We start from the raw sequence: 19,406 nt of genomic DNA, 5'->3' as shown, positions 1-19,406 counted from the left end.
GGGAAAGGTTCGGCAAGGGCATTGCATTGAACAGTCAGCACCAGGACGATGCAGAACAGGAGAATGGTAAACAGGTGTTAGAAGCCGGGAAGCGGATCTTAACTTTTTTGGTGGCTTCTTAACCATTTGACTGGTTGGGGTTGGGGTCCAGTGGTCATCAAGTTTGTTATTCTGCCCTCAATTCCTACTTACCATCTCTCTTTGTTTTTTAGGGTGTTTTTTTTCCCCCTCTGTCTTCTAATCACTTTTGTATCTTCAGTTTTCAAACTATGGGTGTACGTTTGCTTGAGTTTCACTTTTATAGCTCTCTCTAGTTTGTCTTCCTGGTGTGTTCACCATCCTCAGGTGTGAAGTCTTACACAAGGGTAGTGTCTTCTGCCCGTGTCTGGCTTTCCTTACCTTTTCTTCCCCATCTTCTCCAGACACACGCATGCAGCCTCTACTCAACGCCTATACTTCCGACCCAGAAGTCGTAGTAGGAATGCTCGGGGTGAAAAATGAGGGGTGGCAGTGAGGGACTGGTGGTTTGAGGTTTCTTTTGCTACGATTCAGACCAACTTACTCTTGGTCACTTTTGAAGTATAAGTGACTCAACCTGTGTAAAAACGTATTCCACCTCAAGCCCCTGTCATGTTCTTATTCCTATTCTGTTTCCTCCAACCCTCCTCCTACTAACGGGTTACTGGGGGCAACCATAACAGGAAGAAAACATCCAAGTCAGTAAAAGATTCAACAAATGATGTTTATTTTCCAAACATACCTTTATTCCCACCCTGAAATTTCCCCGTTCTATATCCCTCACCAGGGGTCTTGCTTCCTTCACTCAGTCTCCAGACAGGTTTTCTCAGTGGGGTCCCTGGGTGTCTCCGGAGTTCCAGGTTTGTACGTCTGGACCTCAGCTAAATTAGGACCTGCCCAATGCTCCGGCATGCGCGGGCTCCCAGGTGGGCTCTTGGGAGAGATGGCTGGGCTTTGGGGGCCTGGAGTGTGACCTGCAGAGGGGTGTGAGCTTTGGGGTTGGTCTGGGGAACTGAGGTTTACAGCTGGGGAGTCGGGGATTATGGTGGGACTTGGTGCTTGTTGTACGGTCTTTGTGATCCACTTCCCGAGTTTCCTCTGACCGTCTGGGTCCTGAGGCTGTCAGGTAGAATGCAAGAGTTATGTTTCTGGTCAGGCCTAGATCGTTCCTGGTCCTTAGAATCCTTAGAATTCTAGCTCCCTTTCTCCCCGTACCATGGATAAAAGGTCAGATCAGGTCATTTTACACGGGGGAGGGGGTGGGGAGGGCGTAAAATGTCATTAGCTCCTCTCCTTAGGTGTCAGAAGACGGGGACTAGACAGGCTAAGACAGAGCTGGTTAGAGGCTCCCCCTGCTGGGATAGTGATGCCGTAACAAGAGGCATTTTTGAGGTTGAAAAGAAGCGGGGGAATAGGATTTGAGGTTGGGTGGGAGGAATAGATACCTTGCCGAAGATTTCAGGACGCAGCCCGTTGGAGGCCTTGAGTAAATCCGGATTTTTCTGTATCCACTTGGTGAGGGAGGCAGCACCAGCCACTGTACGGGAGGTCAGGGTCACCCGGGCAGGGGGCACCTTCAGAGGCATTTGCCAGGTGCCCATGAAGGATCCCCAAGGACTTGCCTAAAAGGAAGACGACGCGGTCCTGCGGCAGGGTCCCCACTCCCAGTACCGCACCTGTTGGCAGGTCTGTTGTCTCCCTTCCACCCTGTACCCTCGGGAGGCGTGGCGACGAAATCAGGCCGAGACACAGCCTCCCCACCCTCGCTTTACCCCCTTTCTCATTTAGGCCACTCTTATTTTTTTCAGCATATTAACTCTGAGGGCCTAAATTAAATCCTGTGTCCTTGGGCTAAGTCTGGCAGAGTGCCCACTGCATAAGTATCATCACGTGAAGGTGTTCATCAGTGTAAGGAATTCTGGGTGCTCACTCTGTCGTGTTGGATAAACTGGCAGTTTGGGGGTGGTCGTGTTGCAGTGGTGAATTAGATGGAATTTTAATTTCCAGATAGTGGCTGTGCTAGATTGCAAACCTCCAGTCTCGGTCACCCCAGTTCTGTGCCTCAGTTCTTTACCTTTCCAGTAGGGATGAAGATCAGTATCTCACCTTGGAACGGGGCACCGAGGGCAGCAGATGGCCACGATCATTGGCGATAAACTGAGTGTAGCCTTCGTGGGAAGAAATTCTCTAGGGTAGAAGCGAGGAGAGAAGCGTTTGTGAAAATGGAGTGGAAAAGAGAGAAGGTGTCCTAGGGGCTTGAGGTAAGGGCTGAGGGAGAGGAGGGTCTTAGACTTTAGAACAAGCTAAAGGAGTTCGGTGCCAGTCAGTGACAGAGAACATGGGGTAAAGAATCAGAAACCGGCCTTGCAGGAGCCCTGCCCATGAATACCTCTTTTGTTGGCTTGGCGGGAGACCAGTTCTGCAGATACTTGGGTGAGAAAGCTTTTTCATACTGTGGAGAGAAAGACGAGAATCTCTGTGAGGCTCAAAGGCCCCGTGCCCAGGAAATGATAACTAGGTGAGTCCTTGAGAGCGGAGGACCAAAGACCTGAAGGCTTTAACTCACTGTAGAAGGATGTACTCTTGGTGTGCATGTGTGCTGTTCAACATGGGCCGCTAGCCACATGTGGCTAGTGGACACTTGAAACGTGACTAGTCTGAATGGAGGTGCTTTGGAAATAGAAAATACAATGAAGACAGTACAAAAAAGAGAATGCAGACATTTAAAGTATTGATTAAACATTAAAATAATATTTTGGACTTACTAAGTGTATCATTAAAATTAATTTTATTTCGGGGGCACCTGGGTGGCTCAGGCAGTTGAGAATCCTACTCTTGATTTCAGCTCAGGTGATGATCTCCTGGTTCGTGGGGTCGAGCCCTACATTGGTCTCTGTGCTGAGAGTGCGGAGCCTGCTTGGGATCCTCTCTCTGGCCCTCTCTGCCCCTCCCCTGGTCACGTGCGCGCACGCACACACGTACTCTCTCTCAAAATAAAATAAACTTAATTTGATTTCTTTTTAATTTTTTTCATGTAGCTACTAGAAAATTTTCAGTTACGTTGCGACTCGCATTATCTTTTTACTGGGGACCCCTGGTCTAGAACAGGGGTCAGCAAACTGGCCCGTGGGCCAAACCCATCCTCCAGTCTGTCTTGGGATGACCTGAGAAAGCTAAGAATGTTTTTTATAGATGAATATTTGCGATTGATATGATAAAAGGTAACACCAGCTTTGTATCCCAATTAACTGAAATGTTTTCTCACCCCATAAGAATTCCATTTTTTTCGGGGCTCCTGGATGGCTTCGTCAGTTAAGCACCCGACTCTTGGTTTCGGCTCAGATCATGATCTTGCAAGTTTGTGAGTTCCAGCCCCATATTGGGCTCTGTGCTGACAGTGTGGAGCCTGCTTGGGATTTTCTCTCTCTCCCTCCCTTCCTCCTCCTCTCCCTCTCTCCCTCTCTCCCTCTCTCCCTCCCCCACCCCACTGGTGCTGCCTCAGTCTCTCTCGAACTTAAATAAACGCGATCTATTAAAAAAATCGTTTTTTCATTAGTATCACCAAAAAAATGCAGTTACTATATTTTCAATCTTGTCAAAATTTTATGGAAAAATATTTTCCTGATGTAAGTACCCACATAATATCTCTGATTGTGTCTCTTGGCCCTAAAAATAAAATATTTATCCCTTTGCCCTTTACAGAAAAAAAGACTTGCTGACCTCTTGTTTAGATCCTACAAACTTAACCCTGAAATACCTTTTGCTCATCATTGGGCCCTCTACCCTGAGGAGCTAAGGAGGTGAAAAATAGTCTCACCCCACTTTCAGCTGTCCATTCAGTAATCAGAATCCCATGGGAGGGTCAGTCCAAACTTGGAGTCTGGAAGGCAAGATGAAATGTTAGAGATGGGAAAAGAGCTTACCTGGTTTGCACTGTAGTTGGTGGCCATGATCCTGCCACTTTTCGCTGTTTACCTTTGTTGCCTGGCAACTGCAGAAGGCTGACCTTCCGGGACTGCCTACTTCCGGTCCCTTCTACTTGTTCTTCGCTTTCTCGGATGACACTGCTCCAACCTTTCCCGTGACACTTAGGTTCATTTTCGTTTTAGGGATGTGAGAGACAGAGTAAATAAACATGAAAAAATTAGCTAAATAGCAGCCCTCTCTCTTCTTTAAAAAAACTTTTTTTTGAAGTTTGTTTTGAGAGAGAGTGAGCAGGGGAGCGGCAGAGAGGGGGAGAGAGGGAATCCCAATTAGGCTTTGCACTATCAGCACGGAGCCCGACATGGGGCTTGAACCCCTTGAACCATGAGATCGTGACCTGAGCCGAAACTAAGAGCTGGGTATTTAATCGACCGAGCAACCCAGGCACCACCCTCCCTTCTAAACTCGTGTAGACTCATTTGTATTGTGAAGATGATAGGGCCTCCCTTTACAGGGTAAATGACATAAAGTGCAAAGTGTCTAAACAGTGTCATTGCATAGGAGGTACTCAGTACGAGGGCAACTGTTTATAGGTCCCCTGCTTCATTTTCTCAGAGGAATAATGTTTTAAAAAAAATTTTTTTTTTCAACGTTTATTTATTTTTGGGACAGAGAGAGACAGAGCATGAATGGGGGAGGGGCAGAGAGAGAGGGAGACACAGGACCGGAAACAGGCTCCAGGCTCCGAGCCATCAGCCCAGAGCCCGACGCGGGGCTCGAACTCACGGACCGCGAGATCGTGACCTGGCTGAAGTCGGACGCTTAACCGACTGCGCCACCCAGGCGCCCCTGAGGAATAATGTTTTAAAACGCGACTTAGATTTATCCCCAGAAAGAAAAAGCATCTCTTGTCCTTTGTCCTTAAATGGCTCCTGTCTCCTCCATCACTTCAGAATCTCAGGGCTTAAGAACACAGATACTTGGTGTCGGCAGGGATGGGGTAGGATCAGGAGCTGGTGGTGGGAGATCGGGCAGGGGTGGTGAGAAAACCATGGTGTGGAAGGCACCAGATTTGGGGAATTAAGTGGTGGTGCCAGGGCACAAACCTAATGTTTGTGGGACGGGGCAAGCCCTCTGAGACTCCTGTAAAATGGCATCAGCATATCCATTTACTGGGTTGTCAGAATTCATGAGAAAGTGGCACTGCCACATAAGTTGTAAAGTCTGTTTATACATGAGATGTTGAGATGAAAAAAGTCAGTTGTTCAAAGAAATGATGGAGAACCAAGAGAGCGTCATAAGGGAGAGTCGTCAGTCCCTTCTCCCTTCCTCTCCCCCCACCCCCACCCAAGTCACCACCCCAACCAACACACCGGGTATAAGAACACTCCTGCGCTTCTAGAATTGGAGGTACAAAGAGCCTTAGTTCTGTAGGCTCTGGCAGTTAACCCCGGGATAACCTGAAGTCTGGAAAGGACGTGTGTGCTCATTCCCTGCGGTCCTCAGCACCCTAGGGCGATACCGTTAAGAACCAAGGACCGTGCTCTAGGGTATCCTTCGTGGTCCTGAAAACACAGTGACAGTTAAGCAACTGCATTTCTCATGGAACTTCTGCCTTCAGCTGGTTCGCTCTTCTGATAGAGTTGTAATTATCTGATGACCGCATTCTTATTTTTAAGAGTTAACTAGTTGTTGTTTAATGGGAGAAGTAATGTACTGGGGGTGGGGGGAGTTCCAGTTTTACAGAAGGATGTCAAGTCTCCACCTGACTTCAACCCCCAGTCTTGCTCCTCAGAGGCAATTACTGTTACTATTGCTGTCGTAACTACTTGACCATTTAGGTTATTTCCAGCCTTTTGCTGTTATAGACGTGCTTGCAATGAAAATCTATATATGCATATATATCTTTATGAATAGATATAGATAGACCTGTATGTATTCTTACGAACGTACGGGATTGATAGGATACGTTCCTAAACGTGAATTGGGAAGTCAAAAGGCTTGTGCATTTAGAACGTTGAGTAGACAATGTCACGTTGCCAAAGATACTATGCCAGTTTGTACATCTCCTGGAAGTGCATGAGAGGGCTAGTCCTCCACTCTCTTTCTAACACTATTACTAATGTTTTTCCTGTTTTTGTCAATCTGACAATAACGAGCATAGTTACTATATACCAGCCACGGTTTTAATTGCTTTTTATTACATTTTCTTACTTGGCTCTCGTAACCACCCCAGCCAAGGAAACCGGGGCATACCCAGGAAGGAGTAGAGCCAGGATTTCATCCCAGGTATTCTGACTCTACAGCCATCAGTTTTAACCACTTCCACCATATTATGTCTTAAAGTTGGAGGTAAACCGCGGTAAATCATTGGGGGCGCCTGGGTGGCTCAGTCGGTTGAGTGTCCAGCTCTTGGTTTCAGCTCAGATCATGATCTCACAGGTCATGAGTTCAAGCCCTGCATCAGGGTCTGGGCTGAAAGAGTGGAGCCTGCTCAGGATTCTTTCTCTCTACCTCTGTCTCTGTCCCTCCCCTGCTCCTGCTTATTCTCTAATTAATAAACTTAAAAAAAAAGAACAAACCATGGCTTGTCATTGTTTTAACTTTGCATTTCTTCAATTATGATTTTTCCCATATGTTTATTAGCCTTTTTATTTCTCATATATTTTTTCCCTGAAAATAACCTTCTGTGTCTTTTGCCACTTGCAATTGGGCTGTTGATCATTTTTTATTAATCTTGAACTCTTTATATATTAAGGAAATTAGTTCTTTTGTCAAATATGCTGCAAACATTGCAAACATTTCCTGCCAGTGTGCTTGTCATTTAATTTTTTGTTGTGGGCTTTTTTTTTTTTTTTTTTTGGCCATGGATGTGTTTTTAATATTTACATAGTCAAATTGATTACTCTTTCTGTGCTTCTGTATCTTAAGCTTTGAATGGCTTTTTGTAAATTTGAATGTTTAAAAAAATAATTCATAGTTCATTTTTTATATTTAATTAAAAAAAACAATTAAAACAATTAAAACAAAGTGAAAAAAAATTTAAAAAAAAGTTTTATTTATTTAACTCATCTCTACACCCAATGTGGGGCTCAAACTCATGACCCTGAGATCAAGAGTCACACATTCTTCCAACTGAGCCAGCCAGGCACCCTGGGCTTGTACCTTTCTTGCAACCTAGTAAGGGTCTTAACTAATGTCATAGCATTTGGGAAGAAGAAAAAGAATACTGGTCAGTTTAAGTGGAGAGAGACCATAGAAGGTGAAAGTTTCCTGCTTTTGCTTTGAACCAGTAGATCTTAAAAAAAAAAAAAAAAAAGTACCTGGAATTTAAATTAAAAAAAATAGTGATAAAAAATTTTAATTAAAAAAATAAATAATAAAAACAAATACATGAAAATTAATTAATTAATTAATTAATTAATTAATTTAAAAATACGGGGGGCGCCTGGGTGGCGCAGTCGGTTAAGCGTCCGACTTCAGCCAGGTCACGATCTCGCGGTCCGTGAGTTCGAGCCCCGCGTCGGGCTCTGGGCTGATGGCTCGGAGCCTGGAGCCTGTTTCCGATTCTGTGTCTCCCTCTCTCTCTGCCCCTCCCCCGTTCATGCTCTGTCTCTCTGTGTCCCCAAAATAAATAAACGTTGAAAAAAAAATAAAAAAAAAATACGGAATAGCTTTCCCAAAACCAATGATCAGTTCTTGTATAGTTTTACAAACTACACTTTGTAGTTTGTACCTACACAAAAACTAGAAATAATAAATACAAACATGTATTTTATTCATCACTGTTATCTTTTACAATAATTATAGCAAGCTATACTACTTACTTTTAAGATTAAGAAATATATTTAGGAGGCACCTGGGTGGCTCAGTTGGTTGAGCGTCTGTCTCTTGATTTAGGCTCAAATCCTGATCCCAGCGTTGTGGGAATGAGCCCTGAGTCAGGCCCCATGCTTGAGCACGGAGCCTGCTTAAGATTCTCTCCCTCTCTCTCTCTCTCTTTCTCTCTCTCTCTTTTTCTCTTTCTCCCTCTCTCTCTCTCCTTCTCTCTCTCTCTCTCCTTCTCTCCCTCTCTCTCTCTCTCTCTTTTCTCTCTTTTTCTCTCTCTTTTTCTCTCTCTCTTTCTCTCTCTCTCTCTTTCTCTCTCTCTCCTTTTCTCTTTCTCTCTCTCTTTCCCCTGCTTGCACTTTCAAGGAGAAAGGAAAAGAAAGAAGAAAGAAAAGAAAGAGGAAAGAAAGAAAAAATGAAAGGGAGGAACAGAGGAAGAAAGAAATACATTTTTGGGGTGCCAGGCAGGCTCAGTTGATGGAGCATGCGACTCTTGGTCTCAGGGTTGTAAGTCTGAGCCCCACGTTGTGTGTGAAGATTACTTAAAAATATATTTTTTTTAAGAAACATTTTGAAAAGAAATGTAAAGTTTATTTTTGAGAGGGAGAGAGAGACACAGCATGCGAGTGGGAGTGGGGGGGGGGGTGGCGCAGAGAGAGAGGGAGACACAGAATCCGAAGCAGGCTCCAGGCTCTGAGCTGTCAGCACAGAGCCCGACATGGGGTTCAAACCCACAAACCATGAGATCATGACCTGAGCCGAAGTCGGAAGCTTAACCAACTGAACCACTGAGGCGCCCCAAAAGAAATGTATTTTGAATATCATTACATAGTAGTGTATCAAGAGCCTCCATGCTTTTTTATCACTGCATAGTATCACACGGATGATGTATTACACTTTATCTAATCAGTGTCCTATTATGGAACATTTAGTTTGTTTCTTGCTATTACAACAATGCAGAGATGAATAACTTTGTACTTGTGTTGTTTTGCATCTCTGAGTATATTTGTAGGATGTGTTTATAGAAATGAAATATAAAGTCAAAGGGTATTGCGTTGTTTTCAAGATTTTATTTTGAGGTACCCTCCCCATCAACGTGGGGCTTGAACCCATGATCCCGAGGTCAAGAGCCGGATGCTGCACTGACTGAGCCAGCCGGGTGCCCAGAGGGTGTTGCATTTTGATAGCCATTGCCAGATTGTCTTCCAAAGGGGTTACACCCCCTCCAGCAACGCGTCGGAGTTCTCAGGCAAATTTTGGAATCTTGATAGATTGATCAGATCTCCCACGTTGTTTCCTTTCACCCCACACTCCTTCCCAGAAATTAAAGGGATCTAGAGCAACTTCTCCCTCAAAAATTTGCATTGTTAGACAAACTCCCTTATTTGGTGCTTTCTAGTTTATAACAGCCAAAAGTCAGCAACTTATACTTTCCATGTATCCCCCCCCCCCCACGGTAATTTTTTAAATCAGAAAAATCATTAGTAACCCCTTATGAGTAAAACTTTGGGCATCTTATCTATTACGATTTGACCTCCTGAATCACTGTCTCTGGTCCTACCATCAGCTCTCGAAGGTTTCTTCCAGATAGTTCCAAGGGTACCTTCATGCTACTTTACTGGGGCAGATGGCGGTGAGTCTTAGATGAGAAACCTGGCTTGTGGCTATTTTCCTGGGCTAACAGGATCTTATCCCACCGAGTACTGGCCCCACCTTGAACTATCTATCTCCCCTGGCTTCTGTATATTCCCTCAGAGTTCCAGACATAGTACAGTTCTAGACACAGCACAGAAGAAATGGAGGGCCCAAATACACAAGCTATTTCAAAGCTTCTCTATAGATTACAAATTGCCAATTCTGTTTTCTCCCTGCGAGGAATCTAAGGCTCCCTCTATTGGAAACTATTACATCTCCCCACACACACCGGAAAAGAATATTCTTGATCAGAACCCTTCATGAGGAATCTAGAGAACAAACTGTACGCAACCAACATGAGGAGACACCGATAGGTGTCACTAGTGGTGAGAGTTAAACTTACGTGTCCTTGCACCGCTAAGAAAAGCGACGGCTGTGATGGACAGAGTGCGGCATGTGCTAAGCCATGTGCTCGGACAGCACGCGGGGTGGCCCTACCTTTGAGAACAGACACGATTATTCTCCAGCGTGTTGAAATGTAATCTCCACAAACCATTAATATGTATTCTTTTATGTCAGGTTTCGTAACCCTGTAAATGTAGTACAACCATCAGCGAGGAGAGTTCGGGGAGAATATTTAAGAAGTAGACTGCGTCCTGATTGTCAGGTACAGACGTCAGCTGGGACTAGCAGGTATAAAAGTACTCAGCAAGAGATTTTTAATCTTTTCATTTTTTTATAATGTCTTAAATGTTTCCTTATTTTTGAAAGAGAGATCCGGAGCATGAGCCGGGAGGGGCAGAGGATCCATAGCAGGCTCTGTGCTCACAGCCCCAACGCGGGGCTTGGACTCAGGAACCTCAAGATCAAAACCTAAGCCGAAGTCGGAGGCCTAACCGACAGCCACCCAGGCACCCCCTCAGCAAGACTTTTTTTTTTTTTTTTTTTTTTTAAAGGAGAGACTCCTAGATGGGTTTGCTGTTTCTCCATATTAGGAGTTTTTCAAACACACTGCTACCACGTTCACAGCACTGCCGACACCAGATGTGTGTGTGGGTTCCACACCAAGCAAATCTGTGGCTCCTCCAGCTGGGTGCCCTACAATTGAACTCAGTTCTGACACTGTCCACCTAGAGATCGTATCGGGTCCCTGAGGCGAAGGGCTCAGTCCCACAAGACCGCGCCTCTCCAGCCACCCCCAGTTCAGGTGCCAGTTGCAAGGTCCAGATTGTCACCTGATAGCTATAAGTGAGAAGTTCTCATGACGCCTTCCTTGAGTTTAATTTGGTAGAGCGGCTCACAGCACTCAGGAAAGCTGTTTACTTACTGTTTACCAGCCTCCCGTAAAAGGATATGATTAAGGACACAGAGGAACACCCAGATGAAGAGATGCTTAGGGCAAGGGATGCGGGAAGGGGTGTGGAGCTTCCCGCCCTCTCCAGGCAGGCCCCTCACCGGCACCTCCCCGTGTTCGCCAACCTGGAGAGCCCTCCAAACCCTGTACTGTTGGGATCTTGATGGAAGCTTCATCGCGTAAACATGATCAATCACTAACTCCACTTCCAGCCCTTCCTCCCTCTCTGGGAAATGGGGGTGGGCCTGAAAATTCCAGGCTTCTAATCTTGGCTCTTGTCTTTCTGGTGATCAGCCCCTCACCCAGGAGCCCACCCAGAGTCGCCTCATTAGAGCAAAAGACACTCCTACTCCCCAGGAAATTCCAAGGGATTTAGGAGCCCTGTGTCCGGAACTAAGGTCAGAGACCACCTATTGGCACAAAAGATGTTCCTAGTGCCCTTATCACTTAAGAAATTACAAGGGTTTTAGGAGCCCTGTGCTGGGAACAGGGATGGGAGGGGCCGAGACCAATATATCCATTTCTTCTATGTTCTCACACAGACAATAGCCAAAAAGAGAGAGAACTTACGTATTATATAAAAGTTTTAGGATCAAGGTGACCATTAGAACAAAAATATAAACTCTTCCTAAATGCCAGAAAGTATGTTTAAAAAAAAGGTGGGTGGGGGGAGGAGGGAGAGGAGGAAACAAGTGAAAGACATCACATGGCATAAAACTAAAATATATAACGAATATAACATAGTAAGACAGATCTGAAGTCAGACATATTGATCACGTTAATAAATATACTAACAAGTCCACCATGCCCATCAAAGGAAAATGATTTTCACGTCGAGTAACGAAACAAAATCCAACAGTATGCCGTGTAAACGAAACACATCTGAGATGAGGAAAATCAGGAAGGCTACAAATAAATGACAAAAACAAAAACAGGCCAGAATTTTTTTTTTTAAACATAAGCAGGGATTACAGTTGTAATTATCCAGGAAAAGAGAGTTCTGACTAAACTGTTTTAAGAGAAAAAGTTCTACCACAATTTTAAAAAAGGAGAAAGAATTAGATGTAACACAGGGAGAAACATAGGCATACCAATAATTGGAGATTTTAACAAATCTTCTTAGATGCAGCAAGCACGAAATTAGTAAGGGTGTAGAAAACCTAAATAACATAATAAGTAAGATTTAATGTACATGAAACTCTGAACCTTGGTAATACAGGATACACTTTTTCCCCAAATACATTCTCAGGCATTCACAAAATCCACAAGAATGTAGCACATTCACATCAAGAAAATCTCAGTGAATTTCAAAGGGGAAAAAAAAAATAAAATCGTAGTCTCTGGCCACAGGGTAATATAACAAGGTATCAACAACAAAAAACCCAAAAGGCTCTTCTAACAGGAAATGTAAAAACATGCTGTGAAACCACTCCTGGGTCAAAGGGGAAATGCAACACAAATTGTAGAGTTTTTTTGAAAATAGTAATAATGAAAACCAGAGTCTCTGGGAAATAGTTAAAACAGCTATCAGAGAAATATTTATGACATTAAATACCTATATGGATTAAAGTAAAAAGGAATGAATAAACATTACAACTCAAGAAACTAGAAAAAAAAGTAAACCAATGCCAGCAGAAGGAAGAAATAAGTAAAAAGAAAGGCAGAGATTAATGGGCTCGAAAGCAACAGAAACAGAAAGTAACACTAATAAACGCAGTTTCTTGGGAACAATAAAATTAACTTCTGAGCTAAACTACTCAAGAAAAAGGTGAGACAGCACATATACATGAAATTAGAAATGATGAGACATAGAAGAGGAAATTTTAAAAATATTCTCTGTAAATATATTTGAAAATATTTTTTAATATTTCAAATTTTAATTTCAATATTTTAATAATTTATAAAATTTTTAAAATAAAAATTTTATTTAAAATTAAAAAAAATTTTTATTCATTTTTGAGAGACAGAGAGACAGAGCATGAGCGGGGGAGGGGCAGAGAGAGGGAGACAGAATCTGAAGCAGGCCCCAGGCTCTGAGCTGTCAGCACAGAGCCCGATGCAGGGCTCGAACCCACAGACTCCCACAGACCATGAGATCATGAGATCATGACCTGAGCCAAAGTCAGATGCTTTACCAACTGAGCCACCCAGGTACCCCAAGGTTTTATTTTTTTAATTTTTTTTCCAAGGTTTTATTTTTAAAAGTAATCTCTACACTCAACGTGGGGCTTGAACTCATGACCCTGAGATCAAGAGTCACACGCTCCACTGACTGAGCCAGCCAGGCACCCCTGAAAATCTACATTAAGTGAACAATTTTGTAGAAAAATCCAATTTAACAAAATTGACCCCTGTGGGGACAGAAAGTCTAAACAGACTATTTAACATTAAAAAAAAAAAATTACTAGCTAGAGTTCCTACAAAACAAAACAGGTTCAGACAGTTTCACTAGGGGATTCTATCAAACTATAAAAAAATAAAACCTTCTTAAACTATTCTAGAGAATGATAAAAGAAGGAAAACTCCCAAATTGATGTTATGAAATGAGTTATGAATTCCCAAACCTGAATTTTGGAACCGTGACAAAGACTATAACAAAAAAGAACAGTATAGGTCATTTCACTTATTAATAATGATGCAAAAATCTTTTTTTAAAGTTTTGTTTAAGTAGTCTCTACACCCAACATGGGGCTTTAACTCACGACCCCAAGATCAAGAGTCTCACGCTCTTCTGACTGAGCCAGCAGGCGCCCAGATGCAAAAATTGTATATAGGGGCGCCTGGGTGTCTCAGTGGGTTGAGCTTCTAACTCTTGGTTTCCACTCAGGTCATGATCTCAGGGTCGTGGGATCGAGCCCCATGCCGCATCCGGCTCTGTGTTTATGCAGAGTCTGCTTAAGATTCTCTCACCCTCTGTCCCTCTCCCCCGCTTGCACTCTCTCTCAAATAAGAATAAAACAACAACAAAACCCCAAAAATCTTATATAAAACGTTGCAAACAGAATCCAACAGCACATTAAAAAAATATTTATCAACATATATATATATATGTATATATGTATATATATGTATATATATATACACACATACACATATATTTATCATGACCAAATGGATAACTCCATGAATGCAAGAATGGACAATCAGGGGCACCTGAGTGGCTCAGTTGGTTAAGCGGCCGACTTTGGCTCAGGTCATGATCTTGCGGTTTGTGAGTTCGAGCCCCACGTCGGGCTCTGGGCTGACAGCTCAGAGCCTGGAGCCTGCTTCGGATTCTGTGTCTCCCTCTGTCTGCCCCTCGGCCGCTTGCACTCTGTCTCTTGCATTGTCTCAAAAACAAACATTAAAAAAAATTTTTTTTTTAAGTGGACAATCAAATTAGGAAATCTAACATCTATCCTATTAATTGATCCAAAGTGAACCAAAACATATGATTATCTCCACAGATGCAGAAGGACAGATTTTAATACATAATAACAACAAAAAGCAAAGTGAAAAGTCAACTGAGAAAAATAGTATAAATTATAGACAAAGAGTTAACATCTCTGGGAGAAAGAGAAGAAAACCAGAAGAGAAAGACCCTGATAACCTAAGAGAAAACCGAGCTAGAGATACAATCAGACATCTCACAGAGAAAGAAAGAAATTGCTGTGAACCATATGAAAATGTTCAACATTGTTTACAACTGTAAAAAATGCACATTAAAACTACGTGAAGATATCGTATCTCACCCGTGAGATTGGCATAAATCCAAAATCCAAAATGTAGATAGCACGCTCTGCCGGCCAGGCTGTGAGGAAAACAGGCTCTCTGATACGGTGGGTGTGGAAATGCAAACTGGTACAACCTCCATCACAGGGAGTTGGGCGATGTCTGGCCGGCTGACCACAGCCAGCAGTACCTTTTTATTAAGCAATGCCACTTCGAGAAATCTGTCCCAACGATACTCCAGCAAAAAATATGAAAAGAAGTGGGCACTATTAAACACAGCATTATTTGTAACAGCTGGAAACAACCTAAACTACTGTACTATTCAACTGTAAAAAAGCAAAGAGGGGCTGGCTCCGTTGGTAGATCATGCAACTCTTGATCTTGGGGTCTGGAGTTCAAGCCCCACCTTGAGTGTAGAGCTTACTTAAGAAAAAAAAAAAAGCAATGAGGTGCGCCTCATGGGCTCACTCAGTTGAGCCTCCAACTTCGGCTCAGGTCATGATCTCACAGTTACAAGTTCGAGGCCCGGGTCAGGTTCTGTGCTGACAGCTCAGAGCCTGGAGCCTGCTTTGGATTCTGTGTCTCCCTCCCTCTCTTCCCCTCCCCCACTCGCGCTGTCTCTCCCTCTGTCTCTCTCTGTCACTCTCTCTCAAAAATAAACATTAAAATTTTTTTTAAAAAAGTAGGGAGGCAGAGGCTACTATGGAATGATCATCGAGAAATACTTCTAAGTGAATAGAGCAAGGTGTCGGACATGTGAATAGTATTTCTAACATAAAAATGATGGAAAATAAACGGTATAATTAAAGAGTGATGACCGGGGAGAGAGAAGAAATAAGGTGGAGAAGACAGGGATAGAAGATAAATTTTGTACCTTCTTTTGCAGAGTTTGGAACTATGTAATTACATAATTATAAAATTAGTTTAAAAGCGAAAGCAACCCCTAAAATTAAAAAAAAAATGAGTTGCATTAACAAAAGAGGTTTTTTGTTTTTTGTTTTTTTAAAGAGAGGTGTCTACAGTACAAAAGCTGTATAGACGAGTTAACACCTCTGCTTCCCCTGGGTACAAAGCTCCACCTTGTCTTTCGTGAGGCGAAGTCTCCCCCTAGTGGAGGCTGGTTTTACAACTAGTCCCGGCCACCCCGCGCCACAAAGGAAGAAATCTGCCCACTTTCCCCTGCCTCCCCGTCTGTAAATTACGTCGGTAGCAGACTGTCCAGCAGGAGGACGTGGTGCAGGGTACTGAGCAAAGTCAGGGGCTGAGTCAAGTTTTAGAAGGAAGTAGGGGTCGGGGTGGGGGGACGAGGAACTAACCGGAGAGGCTCTAAGAGCCTTGATGACTTGGGGGGGGAGGAACTTGAGCTTCCGGTGGGTGGAGGTTTCCCACCGCCTCGGGCCAGAAGGAGGTGATTAACATGCTGACGTCACTGTGCTCTGGGGCAATAGCTTTTCTGGGGAGAAGTGGACGGCGCGGGTAGGGATTCTCAGGAGCCAGGTTAGGCGTCATGGGGATGAATTCCCGACGTCCCCGCCGTCCCTCCGGACTCCCCCAGAGCCCCAGTGACGCGATGATCAGAGGCGTGAACGCTTTGCCTTCCCAGAGACTGATGGGGGGAAAGGCCGTGGCACGGCCTCTCCGGTTCCTGGCAGGGAGGGCAGAGCCTGGCCCACCCTGAAAGTGGCCCCTGGCGGGGGTGGGGGGTGGGGGGGGGGGTTGGGGAGGGGGATGGGAGGGCCCTTGTGTCCTGGCTACCCTAGCTCTCATCTGACCTCACCTACAGGAAACTACCCGGCCGGAAACTCCCTCAGCAGGGAAGCCTTTACGTGGAACTTCTCCTTCTTCTTCTTCTTTTTTTTTTTAAATTTATTTCTTTGGAGAGAAGGTTCACGGGTGGGGGGAGGGGCAGAGAGCGAGGGAGAGAGAATCCCACGCAGGTTCCATGCGGTCATCGCGAGCTCCGCGTGGGGCCGGGGCAGAAGTGGGGCGCTTAGCGAACTGAGCCAGCCACCCAGGCGCCCCGCGTCTACTCCGGTCCCTGAGACTTAGGTACGCAGGCTTCCACATTCCGTCACACTGTGGCCCTCCCCTTGGTGAGGAACGTTGGGGGCTGCCACGTCAGTGCGTGTATCTCCAGTCCCCTTTGCACTTCTCAACCGGAATACTAGAAGCAAGGAAGACAGTCTGGTTTCCTAAGTTCGACTGCTGGTCCTGCAAAACCTAGCTCTTCAATTCGGCTCTTTTGGTCTTTCGCATAGCTAGCTGGAGAATGCCGTCCAGGGAGCTACCCTGGAATAATTATTTCTGCCCATTCCTGCACCTCTCTTTGTCCTGCCTGCACTTCTTCTCTTCATTTTTATTTTTATGAGAGACAGAGAGCACGCAGCACGTGAGCAGCGGAGAAGGCCGGAGGGAGAGCGAGACTCTTAAGCAGGCTCCAGGCTCAGCACGGAGCCTGACGTGGGTGGGGCTCGCTCCCAAGACCCTGGGAGCAGGACCTGAGCCAAAGTCAAGAGCCTGATGCTCAGCGGCCCGAGCCACCCAGGCGCCTCCCACTTCGTCTCTTTAAAAGGTGAATTTCCAGGGGCTCCTGGGTGGCTCCTTGGTTGAGATTCCAACTCTTGGCTTTGGTTCAGTTCATGATGTCGCTGTTGGTGAGTTCAAGCCCCTCATCGGCGGGCTCTTCACTGACCGTGGGGAGCCTTCTTGGAATTCTCTTTCTCCCTCTCTCCTCGCCCCTCTCCCGCCCATTCTCTCCGTTTCTCTCTCAGAATAAACAAATAAACTTAAACATTTTAAGGAAAAAAAGGTGAGCTTCCAGACACTGAGATTCTGGAGGGAAAAAAATTGGACTAACTAGCTGTGGCAATGCTTCTGGGGTGCAAAATGCAACATATTTCTCTAGGAGTCCATTGACAAGGAAGATAGCTGATGGAGAAAGGGTATTTCTTTCCCTGAGCATGTCGCTAAAGGACAGCCCCCAGATCATAATTCTCTTTAAGATGGTAGTTTTTAATATAACAAAAAGTATCGGGAACCCTATACGAAGGAGTGTTGTTCTGCCTTGAAAAGGCAGGAAACTCTGGCACATGTCACAACATGGATGAACCTTGAGGACATTATGCTAAGTGAAATAAGCCAGACACAAAAAGACAAATAGTGGATGATTGCACTTATATGAGGACCTTAGTCAAAATCGTGGACACGGGAGGTAGAATGGTGGTGGCCATTCTACTGGGAGGAGGGGGATGGACGGTGGTGTTTAATGGGTCCGGAGGGTCAGTGTTGCCAGACGACAGGACTTCTGGAGATGGAAAGACGTGACCGATATGCAGCAATATGAACGTACTTAATGCTTTTGAACTATACACTTAAAAGGGTTAAGGGGTGGCTCAGTCGGTTAAGTGTCCCGACTTCGGCTCAGGTCATGGTCTCGTGGTTCGTGGGTCCAAGCCCCGCGTCGGGCTCTGCACTGACAACTCATAGCCTGGAGCCTGCTTTGGATTCTGTGCCTCTCTCTCTGTCCCACCCCCGCTTGCTCTCTGTCTCTCAAAAATGAATAAATGTTTAAAAAAAAAATTTTTTTTTAAACATTAAGATGGGGGGAGCCTGGGTGGCTCAGTCAGTTAAGCATCTGACTTAGGCTCAGGTCATGATCTCACGGTTTGTGAGTTTGAGCCCCTCTTAGGGCTCTCTGCTGTCCTCGCGGAACCCGCTTTAGATCCTCTGTCTCCCTCTCTCTCTGCCCCTCTCAAAATAAAGAAACACTAAACATTTTTCTCAAGCGGTTAAGATGGTAAGTTTGATGTTATGTGTATTTTAGCACAATAAAAAAATCGAAGAAAAACAAGCGGTGAGTACTGTGAGCTTCACTGCAGGCTGCCAGGGGTACCGAAGGAGGGTACCAGGGCCCGATGCTGGCAGAGGCTCTCTCTCCTCACTTTACCCAGCGCCAGCAGGAGCCCTTCTCTCCAGAGCCTCCGTATCCTTCCTTCCACGTGCATAGATCACACAGTCATCATTCAGGCCCCTTGTCTGAAACATCTGGCCTCAAACCACTCCCAAATGTTACCCTTTCCTTTTTATTTGTCAACGAACCGGGCACAGAGTCAGTCATTTCCTAAAAACTACTTTCCTCATTATCAATCCTCAGTTTTTGAGCAATTACAAAATGCCAGTGTTTTAACTTACTTTTCCAACAACCCCATGAAAAATTGGTGGAGAGAAGCAGAAAAATGTTCACCTTTAGCCCAGAAGACTGACCCACAGCCTGCGTCGTCGTCCTGATAAGGATCAAGTGAGTGCCGGGTGCTGCGTTCTTCAAGGGTCTCATGACTGCCCGTGCCTGTCACCGATAGTTAACCTCGAGCTGAATGGTAAGCACCACAGACATCTTGCGAAAGTGGTTTTAGGAGTAGAAATTCGGAGAAATGTTTATGATCCAATACTTCCGCATGTCTGTCGCCTCCCGCTTGAGCGTATGACCACCAGCTTCAGACAGCCAAAGCGTGGCTCTTTCAGCCCGCGGCTCCTGTCCCCGTGCTACGTGCTGAAATAAACTAAGTTGCGCAGTAAAATGTCTCAAGAATTCTTTCCCGACTGCCGCGCTCAATGATCCCGCAAGAGAAAGAGAATAGCATTAGTACATTTTACATAGGAGAAAACGGAAGCGTAGGAAGGTTAAATACTTTGTCCACAGCAGCACAGCTAGGAAGACGCAGAACCAGCTTTCACGTTCCTGGACTGGCCCGGCCCTGAAAGTCCAGACTCTGAAATCTGGACGCTCTAGCCCTCCTTGAATCTGATTGGGCTACTGAAGGGAAACAGACTTCTCAGATGCTTAATTTCCTAAGGCACACGGACACTTCAAGGGTGGGACAGGGTTATACTATGCAGCGTCACTTCAACCTATTTGACCACTGGGCTTCTTTTTCAC

The 19,406-nt window shown here is 45.0% G+C and overlaps 2 protein-coding genes across 10 annotated transcripts in view; one reads left to right on the top strand and one right to left on the bottom strand.

Moving 5' to 3' along the window:
* SDHC (succinate dehydrogenase complex subunit C) overlaps positions 1-19,406 on the top strand; it is a 64,852-nt gene that overhangs the window by 36,987 nt on the left and 8,459 nt on the right. The window contains exon 6 of one of the 4 annotated variants that reach the window (XM_047093045.1): positions 18,699-19,047. The exons of 1 other annotated variant lie outside the window; for it this stretch is intronic. In XM_047093045.1, coding sequence (XP_046949001.1) covers positions 18,699-18,719 — 21 coding nt within the window. In that variant the 3' untranslated portion in view covers positions 18,720-19,047. Of the gene's footprint in view, positions 1-9,984; positions 10,194-14,205; positions 14,888-18,698; positions 19,048-19,406 lie in introns of those variants that run through there. 2 more of the 4 variants (XM_047093046.1, XM_047093047.1) reach the window with 2 other exon arrangements.
* Positions 724-18,803, bottom strand: CFAP126 (cilia and flagella associated protein 126). Of its 6 annotated transcripts, XR_006964612.1 has the most exons (7): positions 18,714-18,797; positions 3,994-4,105; positions 3,836-3,898; positions 2,408-2,470; positions 2,125-2,205; positions 1,464-1,640; positions 724-1,137 (listed from the first exon to the last, which is right to left on the bottom strand). XR_006964612.1 is itself a non-coding variant. In XM_047093041.1 (5 exons), the coding sequence occupies exons 1-5, from the start codon at positions 18,801-18,803 to the stop codon at positions 820-822; spliced, it is 729 nt and encodes a 242-aa protein (XP_046948997.1). In that variant the 3' UTR covers positions 724-819. The 6 variants fall into 6 exon arrangements, 2 of the variants coding, with proteins under 2 accessions (XP_046948997.1, XP_046948998.1); XR_006964613.1 differs by lacking the exon at positions 3,994-4,105 and having other exon boundaries at positions 18,714-18,728; XR_006964614.1 differs by lacking the exon at positions 3,836-3,898 and having other exon boundaries at positions 2,125-2,470; positions 3,942-4,105.

Source organism: Lynx rufus, unplaced genomic scaffold, assembly GCF_022079265.1.
Source record: "Lynx rufus isolate CCGP_SWC_20201006 ecotype Redwood Valley unplaced genomic scaffold, mLynRuf1.p SCAF_31, whole genome shotgun sequence".
In the NCBI taxonomy this organism is placed as follows: Eukaryota; Metazoa; Chordata; class Mammalia; order Carnivora; family Felidae; genus Lynx; species Lynx rufus.
The sequence above is the reverse complement of the archived record's forward strand: the minus strand, read 5'-3'. Positions and strand labels throughout refer to the sequence as shown.